The sequence below is a fragment of the Canis lupus genome, chromosome 19 (assembly GCF_011100685.1).
Source record: "Canis lupus familiaris isolate Mischka breed German Shepherd chromosome 19, alternate assembly UU_Cfam_GSD_1.0, whole genome shotgun sequence".
Classification (NCBI taxonomy): domain Eukaryota; kingdom Metazoa; phylum Chordata; class Mammalia; order Carnivora; family Canidae; genus Canis; species Canis lupus.
The window spans coordinates 41398715-41411506 of NC_049240.1; the positions used below are offsets into that span (position 1 = coordinate 41398715).

The 12792-nt window shown below is 39.1% G+C and overlaps 1 protein-coding gene across 1 annotated transcript in view; it reads left to right on the forward strand.

Moving 5' to 3' along the window:
* Positions 1-12792, forward strand: part of THSD7B (thrombospondin type 1 domain containing 7B) — a 725201-nt gene that overhangs the window by 325572 nt on the left and 386837 nt on the right. Inside the window, exon 7 of the mRNA XM_038565098.1 lies at positions 11906-12097. Within this exon, the coding sequence (XP_038421026.1) occupies positions 11906-12097 (192 nt within the window). The remainder of the gene's footprint in view (positions 1-11905; positions 12098-12792) is intronic.

A 12792-nucleotide genomic window follows, 5' to 3' on the forward strand; every position in this document is an offset into this window, starting at 1 on the left:
TTTCATACATTTTGAGTTTATCTTTGTGTATGGTGTAAGAGAATGGTCTAGTTTCATTCTTCTGCATGTGGCTGTCCAATTTTCCCAGCACCATTTATTGAAGATCCTGTCCTCTTTTCAGTGGATACTCTTTCCTGCTTTGTTGAATATTAGTTGACCATAGAGTTGAGGGCCCATTTCTGGGTTCTTTATTCTGTTCCATTGATCTATGTGTCTGTTTTTGTGCCAGTACCACACTGTCTTGATGATCACAGCTTTGTAGTACAACCTGAAATCTGACATTGTGATGCCCCAGTTCTGATTTTCTTTTTCAATATTCCCCTGGCTATTCGAGGTCTTTTCTGATTCCACACTAATCTTAAGATGATTTGTTCCAACTCTGAAGAAAGTCCATGGTATTTTGATAGGGATTGCATTGAACGTGTAAATTGTCTGGGGTAGCATAGACATTTCCACAATATTAATTCTTCCAATCCATGAGCATGGAATATTTTTCCATCTCTTTGTGTCTTCCACAGTTTCTTTCAGAAGGGTTTGTAGTTTTTAGGGTATAGATCCTTTACCCATTTTGGTTAGGTTTATTCCTAGGTATCTTATGGTTTTAGATGCAATTGTAGATGGGACTGATTCCTAAATTTCTCTTTCTACAGTCTCATTGTTAGTGTATAGAAATGCCACTGATTTCTGGGCACTGATTTTGCATCCTGCCACACTGCTGAATTGCTGTATGAGTTCTAGCAATCTTGGGGTAGAGTCTTTTGGGTTCTCTATGTACAGTATCATGTCATTTGTGAAGGGGGAGAGTTTGACTTCTTCTTTGCCAATTTCAATGCCTTTTATTTCTTTTTCTTTCTTTTCTTTTCATTTCTTTTCTTCTTTTCTTTTCTTTTTTCTTCTTTTCTTTCTTCTTTTTTTTTTTTTTTTTTTTTTTTTTTGCCTGATCACTGAGGGTAGGACTTCTAGTACTATGTTGAATAACAGTGGTGAGAGTGGACATCCCTGTCATGTTCCTGATCCTAGAGGAAAAACTCTCAGTTTTTCCCACTGAGAATGATATATGCTGTGGGTTTTTAGTAAATGGCTTTTAAGATGCTGAGGAATGTTCCCTCTATCCCTACACTCTGAAGAGTTTTGATCAGGAATGGATGCTGTATTTTGTCAAATGCCTTCTCTGCATCTACTGACAGGATCATATGGTTCTTGTTTTTTTGTCTTGTTGATATTATCTATCACGTTGATTGTTTTATGAGTGTTGAACCAACATTGCATCCTGGGGATAAATCCCACTTGGTCATGGTGAATAATCTTAATGTACTGTTAGATCCTATTGGCTAGTATCTTGTTGAGAAGTTTTGCATCTGTGGTTATCAAGGATATTGGTCTATAATTCTCCTTTTTGGTGGGGTCTTTAACTGGTTTTGGGATCAAGGTGATGCTGACCTCATAAAATGAGTTTGAGAGTATTAGGTCCCTTGATATCCTTCAGAACAGCTTTAGTAGAATAGGTGTTGTTTCTTCTTTAAGCGTTTTTTTTTTTTTTAAGATTATTTATTTATTTATTCATGAGAGACACAGAGAGGCAGAGAGGCAGAGGCACAGGCTGAGGGAGAAGTGGGCTCTGTGCAGGGAGCCTGACCTGGCACTCGAGCCTAGGTCTCCAGGACCACTCCCTGGCCTGAAGGCAGCGCTAAACCACTGAGCCACCCAGGCTGCCCATCTTTAAACGTTTGATAGAATTCCCCTGGGAAGCCACCTGGCCCTGGACTTTGTATCTTGGGAAGTTTTTGATGACTGCTTCAATTTCCTCACTGGTTATTGGCCTCTTAAGGTTTTCTCTTTCTTCCTGCTCCAGTTTTGGTAATCTGCGGTTTTCCAGAAATGCATCATTTCTTCTAGATTGCCTAATTTGTTGGCACATAGCTGCTCATAATACGTTTTAAAAATCCTTTGTAGTTCCTTGGTATTGGTCATGATCTCTTATCTTCCATTCTTGATTTTATTAATTTGAGTCTTTTTTTTTCTTTTTAATGGTTTATCTATCTTATTAATTATTTCAAAGAACCAACTCCTGGTTTTGTTGACCTGTTCTACAGTTCTTCTGGTCTCGATTTCATGGAGTTCTGCTCGAATCTTTATTATCTCCCTTCTTCTGCCTGGTGTAGGTTTTACTTGCTGTTCTTTCTCCAATTCCTTTAGGTGCAAGGTAAGATTGTGTATTTGAGTTTTTTCCAATTTTTAGAGGGAGGATTATATTGCGATGTATTTCCCTCTTAGGACTGCTTTTGCTGTATCCCAATGATTTTGAATGGTTGTATCTTCCTTTTCATTAGTTTCAATGAATCTCTTTAATTCTTATCTAATTTCCTGGTTGACCCTTTGATCTTTTAGTAGGATGTTCTTTAACCTCCACGTGTTTGAGTATCTTCCAAATTTCTTCTTGTGATTCAGTTCTAGTATCAAAATGTTGTGGTCTGAAAATATGCAGGGGACAATCCTAATCTTTTGGTATTGGTTGAGACCTGATTTGTGCCCCATATGGGGTCTATTCTGGAGAAAGTACCATATGCACTTGAGAAGAATGTGTATTCAGTTGTGTTCAGATAGAAAGTTCTGTGTATATCTGTGAAATCCATCTGGTCTATTGTATCATTTAAGGTCATTGTTTCTTTGGTGTTCTTAGAATATCTGTTATTTGCAGAAAGTGCCATGTGAAGTCTCCTTCTATTAGTGTATTATCATCTAAGTATCTCTTTACTTTTTGATTATTGATTGATATACTTGGCAGCTCCCACATTAGGGGCATAAAAATTCATGATTTGCAGGTCTTTTTGTTGGATAGACCCTTTAAGTATGATATAGTGTCCCTTTTCATCTCTTACTGCAGTCTTTGGGATAAACTTTAATTTATCTGATATGAGGATTGCTACCCCAGCTTTCTTTTGAGGACCATTTGAATGGTAAATGGTTGTCTAACATATCATTTTCAGGCTGGAGGTGTCCTTAGGTCTCAAATGAGTCTCTTGGAGACAGCAAATAGATGGGTCTTGCTTTTTTATCCAGTCTGAAACCCTTCGTCTTTTGGTGGGATCATTTAGCCCATTCACGTTCAGAATTACTATTGAAAGATATGAATTTAGTGTCATCATAATACCTATTCAGTCCCTGTTTTTCTGGATTGTTTCTTTGGACTTCCTCTTCTTTTACAGGGTCTCCCTTAATATTTCTTGCAGTGCTGGTTTGATGGTCACATATTCTTTCAATTTATGCCTGTCTTGGAAGCTCTTTATCTCTCCTTCTATTCTGAATGAGAGCCTTGCTGCATAAAGTATTCTTGGCTGCATGTTCTTCTCATTTAGTGCCTTGAATATATCCTGCCAGCCCTTTCTGGCCTGCCAGGTCTCTGTGGAGAGGTCTGCTGTTAATCTGATATTTCTCCCCATGTAAGTTAGGGATCTCTTGTCTCTCACTGCTTTGAGTTTCTCTTTATCCTTGGAATTTGCAAGTTTTACTATTAAATGTCAAGGTGTTGAATGTTTTTTATTGATTTGGGGGGTGAGCCTCTCTATCTCCTGTATCTGAATGCCTGTTTCCCTCCCCAAATTCGGAAGTTCTCAGCTACGATTTGTTCAAATATACTTTGTGGCCCTCTCTTCCTCTAAACTTTTCCTCATGGTCTTTCTTTTTTTTAAGATTTTAGTTATTTATTCACGAAAAACACAGAAAGTTAGGCAGAGACACTCGGAGAGGGAAAAGCAGATTCCACATGAGGAGCCCAATGAGGGACACAATTCCATGACCGGGATCACGATGCAAGCCAAAGGCAGACGCTCCACCACTGAGCCACCAGGCACCCCTCCTCATGGTCTCTTAATTGCTTTTCTTTTTTTTTCCTCCGCTTCCTTCCTTGCCATCAAGTTGTCTTCTATGTTACTCAATCTTCCACCTCATTAACCCTACCACTTAGGACATCCAGTTTGGATTGCATCTCATTGAATTTGTTTTTAATTTCAGCCTGATTAAATCTAAATTCTGCAGTCATGAAGTCTCTAGAGTCCTTTATGCTTTTTCCAGAGCCACCAGTAGCTTTATAACTTTTCTTCTGAATTGGCTTTCTGACATTGAATTGAAATCCATATTCTGTATCTCTGTGGCAGAGAGTACTGTTTCTGATTCTTTCTTTTATGGTGAATTCTTCCTTCTAGTCATTTTGCTCAGTGTAGAGTGGCTGTATGAGCTGGCTGAGTCAAGAATATCAACCCCGTCCTAAGTAAATTCCACCCTAGATGATTCTGACAAGGTCAGAGACCAGAAAATGAAAAAGAAGTTCAGAACAAAGTAAAACAAAAGACCACTAAAGTGAAAAACAAACTTTAAAACAAAGTAGTAAAAAAAAAAAAAAAATCCCAAAGAAGAAGAAAAAATAAAAAGAATCAAAGAAAAGTAAAGAGGAAAAAGAGAAAAATGGGAAGAAGGGGTGTACTGGGAGATGATGGTGGTAAAGAAGTGGTGGTGGAAAGAGAATGTAATTGATCTGAGAGGTCCTAGAGGATGATCCTCTTGGTTATGAGTCTATTTTGTTCTGTATGTTTCAGCTCAGTCTCAAGTTTATGTAAACCAGCAATACTTGTAGAAAGCCCCAACATTGACCACCAAAACATAAACAAGATAAAAGAGGGGGGCAGAATGGGAATGAAGAGAGAATATAATCTCACAGAATGAACCAGCACAGTGTTCCACTTCGTTCTGGGTTTATGCTGGTCATGGTTTAGAAGGTATTAACTTCGCCAGTGTAGAACAAAATGAGGCAGAGAAAACAAAAAACACAAAACAAAAATACATATCTTGTATATCTCCCAAAATTAAATGGAATATGTTGAAGGGAATCCAGAAGTGAAAAATATACGTAAGACCTATATTTGTAGAACTATGAAAGCAAAAAGGAAAAAAAAAAAAACTTAAAAATGAAGAGGTGCTAAAATATTGTAGTTAAGGCGGGAAAAGAGAAAAAATATTGGAAATTTTTAGTCTGATATAAAAAAGTTGTAACGGAAAAAGAAAAAAAAATTAAAACGGGGGGAACCCTCTAGTTGTACATACTTTATTCCCTCGGTCCTGGAGCTTCCCAGCCTGCTGGGTCCGGAGCTCGCCCTTCCCCGGTCCTTCCAGCGGGTCTCCCGGGGGCGGGGCCTGCGGTGCTGCGTCTCAGGTGCGCGCCCCTGGGGGATGCCCCGCCCCTGCCAGGTGCCGGGCTCGCTGGGCGCCGTTGCCCCCCAGGCCCGTGGCCCCCGCCTTCGCCCCTCCGGGGGCTCCCGCCCGACCCCGGCTTCCCCCGAGGCCCCGGGGTGCGCTCCAGCCCTGCCCCGAGATGGGCCGCGGTGGGGGTGCGCTCTCCCCCGGCTCCCTCCTCTGCTCGTGACCCCGGGACCTGGGGGTCCCCCGCCCTCCTGCTGGCCTGCTCGACCCCCTGCTGACGCCCTGGAGGCCTTTCCCTCCGGGGAGAGGATGGCGGGGTGGAAAGTTCCCGCTTCCCGGGGGCTGGGCCTGCCTGTCCCCAGGCTCTCCCCGCCCCCCTCAGCCCGGCTCCCTGGGGGCCTCCCCCACTGGATTGTTTATTTTTTCTCCACCTTCCTACCTTGTTAGAAGCGCAAACCCTTCTCTGGAGCGTTCCAGCTGTGCTCTCTTTACATCTCAGGTGGAGTTCCTAGGTGCTCAGGATGGTTTGAAAGTTATCCAGGTAATTTGTGGGGCATTGAGCTGAGGACCCTACTCTCTTACTTTCCTCCTCCTGTTTGGTCTTGTGTTCTCTCTCTTATTATACCATCTTTCCATTCTGAGCTTTTTTTCATCCACTTATCTTTTCCATTTTTGCAATATTCATCCCCACCCCAAGATGCAATTCCCAGATGACCAATGCTCACCCCTTTGGGCTTATCCTAATATCACATTTGCTGATTAGCTGACAATGGATTGTGTGGAATCCCTTCTTTATGCTTTGGCTACAGCTAAAAGCAATGTCATGCGGAGTGCAGATGTGCAATAGGAGCCAGGAAGCAGGACACTATCATAGATAAGAATATAGTGGTAATGTCTAGTAGATGTATTTTCTAGGCCCAGTTCAGACACTTCCCAGCTATATGGCTTTGAGCAGCGTTTGTTTTTAACCTTCCTGTGTCTCAGGTGTACCAATGGTACCTAACAGATGATGTTATGCTTCATATTCAGTAAGCCACTACATTAATGTGGTTAGCACAGAGTATGATATGCTCTATGCTTTCTCAAATATAAGATGCTGATGTTATTTCATCACAGTTATTTTTGTTTTTAGGACCTTGACAATCTCTAACATCGGGTTTCTTCATCTCTCTATATGTGTCAAGTAGGTAGACAAATACATTTCGAATTGTGAGATGAGTAAGCAGAAACAGTCATTGTATTGCTGGCACTGCATTGTTGCACACAGATTCTGCTTAGCCCTTAGCTTTTGTTTTATTTTGTATTGGCTTGAAATATAAACATTTCCTTAGCTGATTAGGGTCTCAGTCCAGAAGTGGCCAGGGGCTGCGTACCTTTAAGAAGGTAACATTTAAATTTAAAAATGAAATTAAGCACATGTCAGTTCCAGTAAATCTGCTATGTACTATCGGTTGACATCTTACTCAGCTGTTGGCAAGCATTTAATCAACATTTATCGGCATTCTTTTCTGAGATTTAAATAGGACATAAAATTTTATGACATGTAGAGTATTTTCAATAACTGTTTCATTATTTTCCATAGATAGTATAATAGCATACAAGAGAAAATATCAATAAAGTACCCAGAGTGCATTATTTGAGAGAGAGCAAGATGGTTTGAAGTTTGCATACTGACAAAATGTTGGTCTACTCTCCAATTATACTGTAGATTTGTGAATAGCTGGGTTTCTCTTTTCTTCCTTCATTTTGTTTATAATCCTTTCTCTTCTCTATACATATTATAGGTCAGAAAACTAAGAATAGTAGTTGTTTGTTCTATTGTTATAAAAGATAGATAGGAGCTCCTGTGTGCCTCAGTCCACTGAGTGTCCAACTCTTGATTTCAGCTCAGATCATGATCTCAGGGTTGTGAGGTCAAGCCCCTTGTTGGGCTCTGCACTCAGTGAGGAATCTACTTGAGATTCTCCCTCTTCCTCTGCCCCTTCCCCCTACACTTGCTCTCTCTCCTTCTCTCTCTAAAATAAATAAATAAATCTTTAAAAATACTAAAGATAGATGGTACTTCACAATATTAAATTCTAATTCCTTAGAGGTCATAAAACAATGTTATAGGATGTAGCACATGGCATAGGTATAGTTTAAATACCAGTTTGCTGCAGGAAGCCCAAATTCTGATAGCTTATTAGCATTAAATTTACATGGTGGCTTGACCAGTAGCCATAGAGTCTACATGAGCTCTTTATACTTTAAGTAGTATTTGAACTGGAAAAAGAAACATTTTCAGGGAATTGTGACTGAATTCAAATGTCAGGAATCTTTCTTTCATCTAAGTACTTTTGCTTTTAGCTGGGAATGGGTAGACAGGAGGACAGTAGTGTGAGCTATGGCCAAGACCTAGTCATCTGGCCATCTATGCCACAGTCCCCAGAATCACAAACAAAACTGAATGATGAATATGACCCTGAAATTTTGCTGTTAAACATATACTGAAAATAATTGAAAACAAGTACTCAGACATGTACATATATAAACATGTGCATAGCAGCACTATTCACAGTAGCCAAAAGAATGGATGAATGAATTGTGGTATATGCATACAATGCAATATTATTCCGTCATAAAAGGAATAAAGTAGTGTATGTGGTACAACATGGGTGGACCTGCAAAGTGTTATGGTAAGTGAAAAAAGCCAGACACAAAAGGTCAGAAATTATATGATTCCATTGATATGAAATACTCAAAATAGATAAATCTGTAGAGACAGAACATAGCTTGGTGCCTACCAGAGTCTGAGGTGAGAGGGTAATGTGGAGAATATGCTTAGTGGGTAAAGGGTTTTATTTCAGAGTGATGAAAACGTTTTGAAACTAGGTAGAGGTGGTGGTTACACAACATTGTGGTTTACTAAATGTTACTGAAGTGTTTACTCTAAAATGGTTAATTTAATATAATGTGAATTTCACCTTGTTAAATTATTAAAAAAAAATACTGAGTGGCCACATTGAAGCAGCATCATATTCCATGTTCTAAGTCACAATTGGTTTAAATAAGTCTACTCTATGAGGAGAGAATGTGGAGTTTGTCATTATTGATCCTAGGGAGGCTGATGAGGGCTGGAAGCAATTTCACAGTCTTCTTGAAAGATGAATTCAATTTCCCTCTTAAATATATTCTATTTTATTATGACATTAGATTATCAGAGCTTGTGAAAATCACTTTTAATGGCTACGTTTCTGTCCCATGTGCCACTTTATTTTCCATGCTTGCCTGAGATTTCAGTTGGTCTCATTGATCCATCTGAGAAAATGAAAACAGGAAAGTATAAACACTCTTCTTTTGAGATGGATTCTCTCTGTACAATGGGAAGATAATTATACTGATGTAGATGGGCAGATGAGGTTATTCAGGCTCAAGTGCTTTATTTTTGGCTCTTAATGGTTTAGATTCACCAGTCATATAAATAAAATGATCTGGATAATTATAAATAGTTTTTATAGTTTATGTGAACCCGCCTGTGAAGCTGTTGGTTGTTATTTGTACACATATATGAGTGGCAAAGCAAGTGTTTTCCATGGCTGTGACATAAATCTCTAGATTTTTCAGATAAAGAAGACCATTAGGTTTTTGTTGCATATATCTTTGCAAACTTTTTTTTAAAGCTTTGTATATATTAAGAGTCCTCCATGTGCTAGATGCCTTGCTATGTAGGTCACATAAATGATTTATAATCCTTAGAATATCCCTGAAATGTCTTACTATTTCTTTATTACAAATAATTGAGGTTCAAATAAGTTAAGTGATGTATTCAGGAGGATATATGGTGCTAGCATCCTCCTTTATTTTTTTTTATTATTTTATTTAATTTTTTTAGGATTCACCTTTAGACACTTGACAGCTAGGATACTCTGTGACTAGGATCCCATTGTGCAGCTCACTCACAAATTACAGACCCTGCTTATGACTAGTGGTTTGGTTTCCCTAAAGAAAATCTCATCTGTTTGCTCACATGTCTGAATTAACCTGTATAGACAAGCTATCAAAATGTTGGTGGGAATTGACATTTAACTGCTCTGAGGAAATAGGTATATCAGTTTATACGAAAGCTTAGGTTTTAAAAAGCATTTGAGCTCCTGACATGAATACTGAGGGTGCCGAATGGTGGCTGGGAAGGATATTAAATTTGGGTCATGGCAAACTTGAGCAATGGGATTTTAAGGAAGGCAGAAAGATGACAGAACTTGTGTGTCCATCTAAGTCATTCAGAACTTTATGTCACATCACTCTTCCAATGTGGGTTTTCTCTTCTCATGCACCTTCCCTATTATCTCTTAAATACATTGTATTTTCCTACCACCATACTTTTATTAATACTTTCATTGCCTGAAGTACCCTCTTTCATTGCCACCAAGTTTTTACCTTTCTATTTTTTCTGTGTTGAAAGCCTTCTACTATCATGCTAGTCTCCGGAGGACCCTCTATTCCCTGAGCTACTACAGAATTTTCTGTCTGAGACACACCTTTGCAACTTGGCATTTACTTTTGGACTAAGTTTCTTTTGTATATGTTTGTATCTTATCTCTTATGAATCGTGAACTTGGAGGAGGTAAATAGTTTCACCAATTTTTGCCCCATCATACATCTTGGATATAGTACTTGCTCAACAAATAGATCTCGATTGTTTTATCACTCTTGAAGGCAGGGTTTTCTAAAAACATTCCTGAAAATACCACTTATAGGAGACATTCTCCTCAAAAAAGAATTGTCATTGGTCAAATAAGGCTGAAAAATACTACCCACCATTTCCACCCAGGGAAATTCACATTATACATTGGTATTTTCAACACTGAGTATTTCTTCAGTAGGAAACCAGTTTTACTACTTTAACTCAGTACTCACAGCTTTCTCCCACTTTTTTGTAAGAGCCCTACTAATCCCTGTTATTCCTCAGAAATGTCATTTGCAAAACACTGCTTTAGAGTGTTTTGTATAAGAATTGTGTTAATAGTATTCACAAATGTGGAAATTAACTTTTGATTAGATGCAGATTGGGCATTTGTTTGGTCTCCTTGCTTCCAGACTTGGAAAGACTACCCTTCGGCTGTATCGGGGTGTGTGTGTGTGAGAGAGACAGAGAATATCTGTGTGCGTGTGTTTATGTGTGTAACATATAGTGTGGACTCAACCTGAAAATAGATTAAGACTGAAAAGAGAATGATTGGAACTGGTCTTTCAGCTTGATTATCTGCTAGAATCTCTATTACTTCTCATAATATGCTTGAAAAGTTTTATTTGTACCTCAGGGGCAATGAGCCTGGCCTCATTTGCAAATATGAATGCAGATATTAACAGTGTACTGTCTTCTCCTCCAGGCAGTCTTGCTCACTGTCGGCTGGTTTTATTTACTTCCTCAGCAAAGGAATATCCATCTCCTTGGAATTAGACACAGCGTGGTTAATGGGAAAAGCAGAAGTTTTGGAGTCAGAAAGTTTTAATTTCATTCCCAACTCAGGCCTGTGTGCCCTGAGCAAGTTTTCCCTTCCAGAAACGCTGACTCCTCATCTATAAAACAAAATGGATTAAATCTGTCTCTAAGCGCTTCTTACGAGGATGGTGCCTGGCACAAAGGAGATGCCCCATAAACACTAGTCCCCTTTGTAGTTATTTTTTGTGTCAAGCATATTATGACAGGAGAATTCCATGGGCTTAAAGTCACACAGACGAAACCGCCTTTCCTATAGATGCCATTCCACATTATGTGTTGTTACTTCAAACTATAAGTGAAATCATTATTCTACATGTCTGTTTTTATGAGGAGACAGTGAGCAGGGCACATGGTGAGAGTTGGACTATTATCTGTAAAGAGTAACATTAGAATTCTAAGAATAGTGAGTAAATAACCTAAAAGAGGATTTTTTAAAATTATTGTAGTTAGAGATAGAGAAAAGTAACTTAGAAATGATCCCCTTAGTCTTAACATCTGTCCATTGTAAAACAAAACTACCCCCCATTATTTTATATATATAATTATTTTGGTTTGAGTAGTTCATCGGATCATTCAGAGGGGGAATAATAAATATTTTAGGGAAAATTTCAGATGGGCTTTCAACCTATGTGTCCACATTATATAATTTTAACCACAAGTCCCTTTCCATTGTGATTTGGGATTATTTACCACTATGTACAAATAGAACAAAAGTATCATCATGTGATAAACTTGTTTAAAGTTATGTTTATGGAGGTAAAAGCATCCAATAGGTAATTAGAATGATCTAATTCCTTATAGCATCAAATAGAATGTTCAACATAAATTGAGGTTTTCAGGCCAACAGACTACTCTGGCCTCTGTCTTGTGGAAAACATATACTTATTATACATCGTTGTCAATAGCACGTCAATCATGTCTATCTCTAGCCATCCATGGCTAAATTGTTCCTGGAAAAAGCCCACTTTGTCCCTGGGAAGGTTGACAAATGAGAGTTTTGCTGTGGTATCTACCTTTCTAAATGCCAAATGATCTCCTGGCAGGTTTGCTTGACATAAATATTATGAATTGCGGAAGAAACCATCATTTTTCACACTTTATTGGTTTAGACACCAGGTGAAGTCTTCTCCGCTAAACTGAAGTAATAGAGGAAGCAACGAACCTAAATGTTCCTTGGACTGTCCTCAATTGTGCATTAATCAGTATCTGTCTCGATCTGGTTGATTACAGGAGAAGATGTATCAGGGAGTCTCTGCCCAGCATCCCCTCCTCCTGAAAGGATGGCTTGTGAAATTCCCTGCCGAATGGATTGTGTGCTGAGTGAATGGACAGAGTGGTCATCCTGTTCCCAGTCTTGTTCAAACAAAAACTCGGATGGGAAACAGACCAGGTCAAGGACTATCCTGGCATTGGCTGGAGAAGGTGAGTAATAGTAAAGGGTTCAATAGTGGAGTCTATTGCTAAATTTTTTTTTTTTTTTTTCTAGCAGGCAGTTGAAAAAGTCGTATTGCGGATGTAGCCACATATGGATGATAGCTCTATTGCCTGAATAAGAATTAAGTTTCCTCTCCATGTATGCCTTTTGTCTAAAATCCTCTAGTTTATCTAGAATGGATCCCATATCTACAGGAATTGCCTTAGCCCAACCCCATGTACAGGCCATGGCAGTCAGATGGATGTTATTTTTCATTATACTTTCTTGAGGGGAAAAAAACAAAACAGAGTTTGGTTGACACATATCCAGCTTCAGGTAGCTCATACATTTGGGAATATAATTGAAATATATCTGGTAAAAACAGCTCCAAATTAGAAATCAAGAGACATGGCTCTTAACCAGGAACTGCCACTAACATCGGCCTGATTTCCTGTTCTGTCATGCTGGCATGTTGTGAGAGGGAAGAAGATGAAGGCTCTGAAAATGGCTTTGAAGGAGCTAAAATGTGCTATGGAAATGTAAACGGGTGACATCAGAACAAATTGGAGGAGCAGCTGTTTCTATCATTTATAGTGATGGTCTCTGTCCCCAAACGCGCATGTCCTTTCTTTCAGGCTCTCCCTTGGCTTCCTCTGCCTATGGCTCAGTTAGAACAGCAGGGTGGTGTGGCCCCTGGCTGTGA